This window comes from Suricata suricatta, chromosome 14 (genome assembly GCF_006229205.1).
Source record: "Suricata suricatta isolate VVHF042 chromosome 14, meerkat_22Aug2017_6uvM2_HiC, whole genome shotgun sequence".
Lineage (NCBI taxonomy): Eukaryota > Metazoa > Chordata > Mammalia > Carnivora > Herpestidae > Suricata > Suricata suricatta.
The window spans coordinates 4,321,451-4,333,813 of record NC_043713.1 but is presented as its reverse complement, the minus strand read 5'-3'; the positions used below and the strand labels follow the sequence as shown (position 1 = coordinate 4,333,813).

The 12,363-nt window shown below is 47.9% G+C and overlaps 1 protein-coding gene across 2 annotated transcripts in view; it reads right to left on the bottom strand.

Annotated features, from left to right (window-relative positions):
* FBXO15 (F-box protein 15) overlaps positions 1-12,363 on the bottom strand; it is a 42,362-nt gene that overhangs the window by 26,852 nt on the left and 3,147 nt on the right. Inside the window, exons 2-5 of one of the 2 annotated variants that reach the window (XM_029922212.1) lie at positions 7,978-8,058; positions 5,122-5,226; positions 1,636-1,878; positions 903-1,112 (exon numbers count right to left, since the gene is read on the bottom strand). In XM_029922212.1, the coding sequence (XP_029778072.1) occupies positions 903-1,112; positions 1,636-1,878; positions 5,122-5,226; positions 7,978-8,058 (639 nt within the window). The remainder of the gene's footprint in view (positions 1-902; positions 1,113-1,635; positions 1,879-5,121; positions 5,227-7,977; positions 8,059-12,363) is intronic. The other variant, XM_029922213.1, reaches the window with a different exon arrangement.

Sequence of the window (12,363 nt, the reverse complement as noted above, 5' to 3'; positions counted from 1 at the left end):
GGACGCCAGGACACCACCGCATGCAGCATCTGGCTTTGAGGAGAAAGTGACTGATGGCAGGAAGAGCGAGCAGGACAGACCTCAAGGTGTGCAGAGGCCCTCGGGGAGGGACATAAGCACACACGCGGCTGACTGAGGCCACTTTGGATCTTCACAGCAGCCACACATGCTAAATACTCATCACCATCGTCATCATCACCCCATTTCACACATGAGAAAACTGAGGCCCAGAAAGACTGGGCTACTGACATCCAGTCAGTTCAACAGAGAAGCACATAAAAATAAGAAGTCCTGTATGGCCTCATGTTTAAACTATGATTGCTGTACCATTTACTAAAAGAAAGATATAATAGTTTTATATACCTTTGCATCAAAATGATTAAAACTAAAAAGCTCAAAAGGTTAGCCATCAATCACCTAGGAATTTTGTTAACTAGCATATTATTCTCTGTTACAGACAACCAAGATATGAAGAACTTAAATTTAGATCTAATCATAAATGTAATAAATCCATTATTTTTCTCTTCTACAGTGATCCAGAATGCAAGAGAAGTGTTTTTAAGATGCAATCAAATTAACAGACACCGGCGGTATCTTTAAATTATGAGAACAGGATAACGGAGACAGCTGGGCGCCTCCGCTGGTGGAGCGTCTGACTCGTGACGTCAGCTCAGGCCGTGCTCTCACAGGTTGTGAGTCAGACCGGCGGTGAGCTCTGCGGTGACAGTGCAGAGCCCGCCTGGGATTCCCTGTCCCCCTCCGCCCTGCTCTGCCCCTCCTCACGTGCATGCTCTCTCTCTAAAATCAATAAATGAATAAACATTTTAAAAAAGGAATAATAACAACTAGTTTTTTACGTAAAAGATATTCTCACCCAAAGCTGCTGTTGAATTAGTACTTACCCACTTTTGGAGGGAGGGTTGGCCCGGTCCATGAAAACTGGGGTCACACCACACACATCTAAGGTTGACAGCGTGGCTAGCCGTGGCCAATTTTTGCCATACCACGTAATCGTCACTGATGAATCGTTTATGGAAAGGTCAATATGCTCCATGATGTATTCTTTTCCATTTTTTTCTTTCAATATTATTACCCAACCTAAACCAGATATTCTGGGGAAAGAAAAGCTAACAATGTTGGCCTCGTTGCAAAAAAAAAAAAAAAAAAAAAAAAAAAAAAAGCTAAAGTCAATTTTACATATCATCTCTAAAGGATCTAGTTCCTGAAAAGCCAAAGTTCTCAAAAAGTGCTTGCCATAAACTTTCATTTCATCAACGGTCCTCTTAAGACTCTTCTCACCTAACAAACATTCGTTGAACATCTACTGTGTTCTCAGAACTGGCAACATGTACATGAGGCAAAGTTCCTCCCAGAAGGGAGGATGCTTTGGATGCTCCTGCTTTACTGCAGCAGATGACAGGTGATTTCTGCTTTTCATACAAACCGCAGACCGTTTATACGAAGCAGGGAAACATCGTGTAGCTCACAGACACGCAGGAGCATGGGAAGTCACCAAGAGACGGTCCCCTCTGGGTCTAATGTGCGTGCACATCCTGAAGCGCGCCACACCCCGAGCTCAGACCATCGCTGTTTGTAAAGCGGCCCGGGTGCCCGCGGCTCTGCAGGGGGCTGTACCTGAGGGCCTCCTGGGTCTTCACCGGCAGCCCCGTGTAGTGGCTCACAGGCTTGAGGACCTGGGCGAGCGCCGCCCGCACAGATGCTCTTTGCCTTGAAATGTATTCTCTCTTCCAGTATCCAGCTTCTTTATCCTTCACCGACGGCACCGTCCCTGATCCAACGGGCTTCCCGGCAGACTTAGCTTTCCAATTAGACCTTTTAGGTGAAAAGGCCGCAGAATAGATTCTGATCCAAAGAAAACTGAGGGAGAGGAGGAACGGCATTAACTACGGGACAGTCATGTGCCTGCGGGAGGGACACATCAGAGATGCCCAATGTTTGTTAACAGTCGGGTTCCATGAACAAACCCAACCGAGCGCTGCCGGCTGTTCACGCGTTAGAGGGAACTGTGGTTCGAGGGGTGTGTTCCAGATCAACCCGCCCCAGAAGTCCGTACTGAAAGGAAAAGGCCACAGTCAAGTTAAAATGAGTGACCTCATGTTATTCGACATCATCCAAACCACTGCCTTCCCACAGCAATCACTGAATAAAGAATTACAGAAAAATAACAAGAAATATACAAAGTGACCCCTATTTTGTTATTTTAAATACGAACGCTTTTTAAAAGATTGGAAAGGAACTATAGATACACAGACACACACAGAGAGATGCCAACAGCTACAGAACTGAATGTTCCTTTTGTTTTCTACATTTCAGTGTTTCCACAATGAACGTGTAATGCTTGCACAAAAAGAAGAAAATGAAGAAATCCACTGCATAATGAATGCAAAACACGAAGAGAGAACAGCTCCTACTTTTGTGCAGGGTTAAGCGTTACTGGAGCACTTCGCGAACGCAGACAACTTGCATCGTCAGCAAACACAAGAAGTAGCTACAATCACGGCCCCCACTCAACAGACACTGTCGCGAGGCCCCAGTGCCAAGTGATGGGGCCAGGCCGTCTGTGCTGAGGAGCCAGAGACTCAGGACTGCGCCCACGCAGCGCACTCATGCCCTGTGCTGCCCAGCCTCCTCAGTAACAGAGAAATGAAATCAGGGAAACCAAATAATTTATCCAAATTCGAGAGCCAATGAGCCACAAGGCTGAACCCAGATTCAGCCCTGACCCCGCCCGTGTCGCTCCCACTCATCACACCCCGACGGGAAGTCACAGGAGCAGTGGCAGTTAGAGGGGCCACCGTGAGCCTGAGGCGCCTGTCCCAGCGCTTTCCTCAGGGGAAGAAATAAACTTCTCTTAGGGGAAACTGAGGCAGGGGCTAAAATCAATTTCCTACTATAAAAGGGGAGCTTTATGGAAGTAAGTGTAACTACTTGCTAATTCACGTCTCCACATTTGTATTTAGTGCAGGGCGGATGTAACGGCCAAGGGCCAAGGGGCAGCTGGAGAAGGCAAGGCCCCCGCAGAGGGTCCGGAGGGGACGCCAGGGCACTCTGGGGGCTCCGAAGTGCTCCGCTCACCCAGGAGTAACCACGGCAGCAAGGCGCACCTCTCCGCCGCGTGACCTGTGGACATGTCTCCTTGATCCAGGTCAGGCACGGACCTTCCATCAACCTCACTGTCTATCAAACACATAGAACCCTAAGGACTTCACTCTCTAGTAGGCATTTTCAAAACATTTCTCACCCCACAAAATCATTTCACACCAAGTTTTCTGTCTTAAGGTATTTATTTTCTCAGTTCAGAAATTTCTGGGTTTTCGTACGTGAGCTAAGACTTGCAAAATGATGATTATTTGAGTACATCTAGGTAAATCTGAAACTGTTTTTGCCAAAATTCCTTGAATAGACACTTTTTAGAACTCCCTTTGCAGAAAAGCTTGTTCATATTTTCTTCGAAATTTATTTTACTCATCATTTTACTCCACATAAGTGTTCCCAAATTTCTCACATCAGCACCGCATGAACTGCAGCTGCCTGCTCCTGTCCGTGTGCCTGCACTCCCACACTCAAAACACACACTGTCAGGAGGGGACACAGAGCATGAGCCCGCACACCTTCAGTCACAACCACACCTGACATCTGTACGAAGAGCCACTTAGCATGGCATTACCTCACGGAAGTTACCGTAGCAAATCCAGAAAGAACGTCCTACAGAATTAAAACACTGTGCGGCCTGTTCCACTGTTTATTTATAAAACACAAGCATCAGGTCTAAGATGCTTTTAACAAGTACTCAAAACGCAGACACATTCATTTCTTGATTACCCGATGTCCCATCCGGTTAAACAAAAACCAAACAAACAAAAAAAAAATACCAACTACGGTGTTTTTGAGGACAAGAGCATATTTAGCTCTTCTGACTACCAGTCAGGCACAGAACAGCTTCAATCAGACAAGTTGTTGACAAAATGGGGCCAATTTAACGCTCTGATAAAGTGCTTCACAGAGTGCTGGAAAATTAACCCCCACGTGGCGATCCAGCGGCACCCTCACCCCCCACCCAGGCGGGGCCTGGAGCTCAGGCTGAAGGAGGCAACACACGCAGCGGGGGGGCAGCCCCCGCCCATGTAAGGGGGGGCGTCAGGGAGACCCCTCCCCTGCAAACAGGCCTGGCCATGAGTCATCAGTGTCACTGGCCATAGCAGGCACCCCTGCCCTCTCCAGAAGTAACGCGCAGAAAATACCATGAACTGCTCACAAACACGTGTCTACCAGTTCGACTGTCAACACGCCCTTTTCGAAGTCTCACTATAAAATCACAGTAGGACTCTTAAAAATAAAATTCAATGTATGCAAATAAGATATTTCCTTTAAAAAGAAAGCAAACATGAGGGTAATTTCATTAGATTTTTAAAGGACAACCCCCAAGAAAGTGGGACAGGCGTGTAATTAATAACAAGAGTATGCAAAGAACATTACTAGACGTATCGTCTGGGCCCACGAAGTTCAGCAGGGAGAGGGGGTGTTCAGAGACACCAAGCAGTTTGTAATCTATCGCCTTATCCGAGTATTCAGAGTTCCATCCTTAAATAAAGTAACAACCCTGCCAAAAGCTGCAGTTTGGGATTCTGGATCTGTTTCCTGAAAAATGCCTTACTGCGTTTTGCTTTGGTGAAATGTCTTCACCTCTTATAAAGAGTCATTAAGAAAGAGACACAAAAATCACTCTACATCCATTCTAGAACTACTGTCAAGAACATGCTTATTTCCCTTGAACCTGCTTGTGTGGGTACGGACACACACACACACACACACACACACACATACACACACAGACTGATTCTTCCACAAAGGAGACGGCAGCTATACCAATAGCAAGTCTGATCATTTTCAGTTCATGCAAAGATATTTTTTAAGCATATAAATGCAAATCTCTGAAAATACCACTTGGCCACTTAAAGTATTAGACATGTTCCATCAATGTCTAAACATACTTTTGAAATTATTTTAAATTTTAATAAATGGTTAAAAGGTCTTACTAGTTTCCACGACTCCCGTCAATGTGCCACCAAAAGAAGACAGAGAGATTTGGCTTCCGCTTACTTGTCATTGGCCAGATGATGAAAGCGCCTGTTCACGCATCCCGCGCACAGCAGGGTCACGGCGTCCAAGCAGGAGAAGATCTTCAGCAGGACCTCGGAAGGCAGGCTGAGGGAGGGGAGGAGACGGGGGAGGTGGGCACGCACTCGGGCGAGGGGTCACCCAGCAAACGCCGGGCTGTTCATCTCCAGGAGGAAGGTGAGCAGCACTCACCCGTACGAGGGGCAAACCGCACCCTCATCTTCCCGTTTTCTCAACTGAAATGTCCCGCCTAACACAGTCCCCATGACATAAAGGCACCCAGAGACCCCAGGGTGCAGGAACCTGACTTCCTGGGCATGTCAGCCATCCTGACACTCCGGGAACCAACAAGCAGGGTCTCCCGCCCTCCCTCCTGAACGTATGCACATCCTTTGCTGAGATAAAAGGAAGTAAGAGAAAAAGAAAGCATTTCTTAGCTATTCAAGAGAACAACACCGAATCGGCCTCCTCACAGAGACTAGACTGGGAAGTCTCAGCTCCCTCTCTCCCCGGCCCTCCCGCCTCCTTCACGTCCCCCTGCTCTGCTCGAGGCCTTCCTCCAGGGCTCTCTGGAGATGGCAGGCCCCGTAAGAGTTTCCGAACTCTCTCCTCCTTTTTTCTCGTTTCCCAAATACACGACACTGAGGTGCCTTCCCAACATCCCATTCTCCATATTCCTACAACCTCACACTTTGACAAAACACTGCCAGAACCCAGAGTGTCTAGAAAGCCTTACCAATATTACAAAGTCAGGAATGGACAGGTATGGACCTTCGGCAGGAAAAAAACGAAAAGAAAGCTAGAGGCAACTGTTGGGGTGAGGACCTCGGGATAAAGAAGTGAGGCAGTAAAACCCTTTGGCCAATTTAAAATAGCCGCCCATACTCTGTACTTGCCATTTTAACTATTTTAAAATTTTAAACTGTGGTGAAAATCAGGTTATCAAATGTTTCATAGGGAAATCATCGGTCCTAAGACTCTGTCAACACTGAGAATGGATGCAGTGGGTCCGCAGAAGGAAGATGATGAAAGCAAAACATAACCGGCCTGTGTCCCTAGTCAGAGCTACCCCTCCTCAGACGCTTCAGGGAGACTTAACCAGAGGCTGCCTCAGAGTTGAAGCAAGCAGTTTTGCTTAGGGATTGATTAAATCCCTCCCTGCAAATGAAATTCCTTCTATTCAGAGTCAATATATCAGACACTTCCAGTGACAAAAGGTCGCTAATGCTGGAGATAGCAAAGCTGCAAGGAAACACATTTTGGGACCATCTGGGTTACCCAATGCACACAGTTTGCACATTTTGAGTCTGAGATTTCACAAAAATTCATGGTTATTATTTTTTAGATAATTATAATCCAGAGAATGTAGATTTGGGGGTCAAGAAAACATGTCAGAAAGGTACCCAGCAAATCTTATCCAGGAAAAATCACTTAATGGGACTAAAATCCTATTTGCCCTCCTACCCAGAGACCAGCTTGATGGAGGGGTTCTCTCCCTGCCCTTGCAGAAGGCAGAAAGCCTCCACTTTACAGTTAGCACAGCTGAGATCAAAGTGTTCTTAATTATTGTTCATAAGGTTTCCTCCAAGCTGGCACAGTCACTGTCCATGCCTGTACTGAATCACTTTCTGCTGGATTCTAATGGTTTCACGCTGCAGCGGGCAGGGGAGAGGGGAGACAAGGAAGGTGAGAGGCAGGGCGATCAAAGCAGCTCAAAGCGTCAGAGCACAGTTATCCGGTACCAAGAAGGACCTCAAATGTTTGATGGATGTATCAACCGAGCAAATACTTGCTCTGTTTCCATATCAGATTATTGTATGACAGATGCGTTCTCGGAGCACGGGCTTTAAAGCTTGAATTGCTGTAATTAACTTTCTTTTTTGGTTTTCATTTCTTTTTAAAAACACACTAAAAGTATGTACCCTGTTAGCTGAGTTATAATACACTACCAAAAACTCAAAACTCGGGGGCGCCTGGGTGGCTCAGTCAGGTGAGGGTCCAACTCTTCACTTCAGTTCAGGTCATGATCTTGGGATTCATGAGTTCGAGTTCGGGCCCCGCATCAGGCTCTGAGCGGACAGTGCAGAGCCTGCTTGGGATTCTCTCTCTCTCTGCCCCTCCCCCTGTGCTCGCTCTCTCCCACTCTGTAATTCTCTCTCTCTCTCTCTCTCTCAAAATAAATAAATAAATGTAAAGTAAAATAAAAGCCCCAAACTTGAAATCAGGTAACTTATGTTTGAACGTGACTTTGGCAATACAGACACAATGTGAGCCCCGCCTCCTCCACCGCCACCGTCTACGGTGACAGCATCGGGCTCCACACGGTGCTTAGTGCAGAGTCGGTGGCCTGTGTCAGCCAGGCACAAATCCCCAGGCAGCTCAGCATCAGTTTCAAACAATTAGTTTGAAACAAAGACTGCACGATCTCCTTGGGGAGGCCGGCGTGCAGAACCCGGCCAGGCTGGGGTCCGAGGGCACCGAGGGCTAAGAGCCCGCCCCCCCCCCCCCCCCCCCGGCTTTGAGAAGAACGCGCTTTAATTCTCCTTCCCCCTTTGCAAGGGTCTTTATCAACTAGCAAGTGAATAATTCTGAAGAACGTTTTTTAAAAAGGAAAATTTACTTGTCACTTTTAGAAGTTCACTTGATAAACCCAGTCTAATAATGACACTGGTGACAGGCTGATGACTCACAGCAACGTGCTGCGTTGTACTTCCTTCCTCCGCAAGTCTATTCTCAGCGCAGAACAGCAGCTTGGTGTACGCGGCACTGAACCTTCCTCTGAGGAGCCCGCCCCAGAGCCCCCCCGACCTGGGTGAGCGGCCGCGCGCCCCGACTCACCTGTCCAGGGACACAGAGCGGTTAGCCGTGAACTTGTCCCGGAGCTCTCGCCGCCCGGCGCACTGCTTCAGGCTGGCACGTCTGAGAGAGAGCATGGAGAAGTCGAGTTCTAATGAAAGGGGCAGGGTGTGGGCCCCTCTACAAAACTGTGAAGGATTCGTAAACTTCACCCACAAACTCACTGTACAACCACGTCTATGGACAGGGAGGGAGGTGAGACATTCAGTGTCTGGAGTAAGTAAACCTGAAACCCGGACTGACTCTGATGTGTTTAAAACATAAGATTCAATACTTGCTCTTAGAGGCTGTCAGCCTATCAAAGAGGGGCTGTAAAACTTATTGAATGTAATAAAAATAAAAATAAAAAACAAAATGTACCAACAGGCCAGTGTCAACCATACGTTAGTATCAACAGGTTAAGAAACACTGGAGATCTGGGAACCACAGGTGTGCACACATCTACGACACGGCTGGTCCCTGAGACACTTGCTGGCCCCAACCCTCGCGCCGGGGCCCACGGCCACAGAAACACCAATACCCGTCCACATCATCCTTTTCGCATTTTAAATATCTCACCTCCAATGGAATATGTCTTAACTGGCCATCTTTCTGTTTTAGTGGTAAATAATAATAAATTATCGATAGTAAAAAAAATAGTAAACAATCAATAGCTTTTAAGATTCAAAGAAATAAGGTATATTCTACACAGTTCTTTTCAGAAGTTACTAAACCACATTTTTGTTAAGGTCAGCCCTCCAGGGACATCTGGGTGGCTCAGTCCATTGAGCATTCGACTTTGTCTCAGGTTACGATCTCATGATTTGTGAGTTCAAGCTCCGCGTCAGGCTCTGTGCCGAGCGCTCAGAACCTGGAGCCTCCTTCGGATTCTGTGTCTCCCTCTCTCTCTCTGCACCTCCACTCCCAAAAATAAACATTAAAAAATTTAATTTAAAAAAATCAGCCCTCAAAACAAGCACTACTCAACAGCAGCCTGGTAGGGATTTGAAACGCCCAGAAGGGCATGGAGCCCACAGCCTGCGGTTTCCAGGCAGCAGCCCACAGACAGAGCGACTGGGGGATCTGCTATTTCTCTTGGAAGATCTGGAAGCTGCTTCTTCATCTCACTCACACACACACACACACACACACACACACACACACACACACGTCAGTCACTGGCCCACTTCCCAGCCAGTGTGTGTGACTAACCCTAATGTACGCACTCCGTGTCCTCAGCTCACTACAGCCACTGCCCTCAGCATGGGCTTTGTTCGCCAGGAGCTTGACACCCCGTTTTTCTACCAAGCTGGCTCCACGGACATGTTGGATTAATAGGATACAGGCAACAACTGGGGGCAAAACGGGGTCACAAGAAGTTGGGAGGGAGGCCGATAATCTCCCTGGAAGCGGCAGGACGAAAGCCCCATGGAAGGGCCGAACAGAGAGGCTTCCAGACCCCAAGCTCAGCCTGCTCCAGGAGGCACAGGGAGCGGATCGCCCGCAGCCCGGCCTGAACTGCACTGTGGACCGGGCGCACCGACACCGGCACGTCCGCAAGCACCCAACCCCCCCCTCCATGTGCTCCCGAGCTGCCGCAGAGCCCGTCTGTCTTCCCTTTACAGGCTTTTCTCCCCAGAAACAGCATAGCAGCCGGCACGTGATACCCGCCAGTAAACACTAGCCGGCGTCTGCAGGCCGGCCCCTGGGCCTAGGAGACGTGGAAGGCCGTGAACCTTCCCAGACCCTGGAGGGCCACACACTCCCTGAGGCGAACACTGCTGGCCACCCCTGCCTCTCCACTCCAGCTGCGGCAGAAGACATGCGATGTGCCTTCTGTCTTCTCTGACGTCTAGCCCGTGAGTTCTTGGGAACACAATCATGTGAGGCGGCCACTGGCGTCCACTCCTTGCTCTGCACAACAGGAGGGGGTGGGGAGGGCAGCAGAGGTCCCGATCTGGAGAGTTCTGCAACGCCTTCCCCCTCGTGTCAGAGAACTGCGCCTGTGCAGTACATTTTGGTATTTCTGTTGAAAGTACTACTGAAGCAAAGATTTCCACAACAGAAAAGCTCCAACTCCACTACCCGGGGCTCACACAGTAATAAGAGGTGAAATACAATTTCCTAATTGATTAGTTTCCTTAACAAACCACCTCCAACCAGGTGGCTTCACACAACAGACATTTATTGTTTTTAAAGTCCTAGAGGCCAAACGTCCAGAATCAAGGTGCAGGGAGGGCCATGCTCTGTCCAAAGTCTCTAGGGAAGAACTTCCTGCCTCTTCCAGCTTCTGGTGCCTGCGGACAATCCTTGGTGTCTCTTAGCTCCTGGCAACTAAGACGACTAAATCTGACCTCTCCCCCCACCCACCCCCACCCACCGTCTTTACCCAGCCGCCTCCCCAGGGTGTGGATCTCGTAAGGACGTCGGTCACACTTGACTCAGGATCCACCCTCACCCACTATGTTCCCATCTTAACTACTGACATCTGTAAAGACCCCATTTCCAAATAAAATCAGACCCTGAGGTGCTACGTGGACATGGATTTGAAGGGCGCCACTCAACCTAATACACAATTTTTACATGGACGTTTCAAAATGATTTAAAAGCTTTCCTTACTTTAAGTGGTTAGCTTCTTGTACTCCTATCCCAACTTACATTGCATACTCAAAGATCAAACATCTTCAGTGGACAGAAGTTTCTAACACATAAGCTTTCAGTAAAAGGAATTTCTATTACTCCGCCATCAAATAGTACTATCTGCCTGGATGTCCCAGCCAGTGACCCTGCCAGTACGACCCCAAGAAGTCTGAGGGTCTGCCTACACACACTGCGTGAAGACTGAGGAACACTTCCTTAACTTCAGCGAATACACTCGAATATAAATTTGTTTAAAAGCATTAGTAAATTGATAACAGCTTTCTGCCATACAGATTTCTTCAATCAAAAAAGTAAAATAAAATCTATTACCCTGAGTCCTTTCCAAGGGAATTGAAGAAAACTAAATTAATATGCTGTATTGATCCGTTTCAATCTAGCAAACTGGCAAATAAATAAGAACACCTCATTCACTGCTGGGACATAAATTGGTGAAAACAGTATGGAAAGTCGAGTCTGGTACCGTTCATTAAGATCTTTAAAAGGCACATGTATTTTTTTAAGCCAGGAATTTCACCTGTAGAAACACATCCCAAACAAGTAAATGAGCCCAAAAATGCTACTCAACAAAGGCCGTCTCAGAGCTGGCGGCACTGAAAAAATTCCAGAAACACTGCAAGCTTTGGTCCGGCATGGCCTCCATACAGGTAACAACGTTCAGACAATTAAAAAAACTGACAGTTTCAACACAGGTGAAAAGGTTTGAGAAAGAAATGAACTCCCAGTGCCTTCCAGTCTCCTGCACAGCTGTTCCCTCAGCCCTGCCAGTGTTCACACTCGTCACCGCTTCCCTGACAGCATCTTGGCCCGGGCTGTCTAAAACCCCGCTCCAGGGACGCCTGGGTGGCTCGGTTGGTTGAGCGTCTGGACTCTTGATCTGGGCTCAGGTCAGGACCCCAGGGTCATGGGATGGAGCCCCACATCAGGTCCACACTGAGCCTGGAGTCTGCTTGGAATACTCTGTCTCCCTCTGCCCCTCTCCCCCACTGTCTCTCTCCGTCTCAAAAAAAAAAAAAAGAAAAAAAAGAAAAAGAAAGAAAAGCCTCCATCCATACTACACACACACACGTACACTTCAGGCGCCCTCCTCGGTGTTTCCCTGGGCACGTACCACCCCCCAGCACGACGCATTTTCCTTATCCACTCCTCCGCTCACTATCCCGGGAATTCTAAGTCCATATTAGAGGGCCTTTAGCACAAGTTGTGTTCACTGCCGAGGCTGCAGCGCCCACAACATGCCTGGCATACAGAAGGTATCTACCTGCTAAATTAATCACATGTCAACTGAAAAAATCGGGTGATATCAGGATATACTCAATCATATTTTTGTATTTCTCTCAAGAGAAAAGTAAACACGCACAAGGGGGAAAAGTCTGGAAGGAAAGACAAAACGGTATTAACCAGTAATAAGTGTGATTCACAGGATGACAAGGTTTTGAGGTGATGGGGGTTTTTTTCCCTTAAGTGTATTTATTTATTCTGAGAGAGAGGCAGAGAGAGATCACGAGTGGGGGCAGAGGGCGGAGGGCAGTGAGAGAAGGAGAGAGAGAATCCCAAGCAGGCTCTGGGCTGTCAATGTAGAGCCGGACATGGGGTTCAATCCCATGACCCTGGGATCATGAGCTGAGTCGATGTCATTAGTCAGAAGCTTAAAAGGCTGAGCCACCCAGGTCTCCCTGGTGGTGGTGGTTTTTAAAAGGGGGCTAGAGAATTGAAGGGATAGAACTCTAC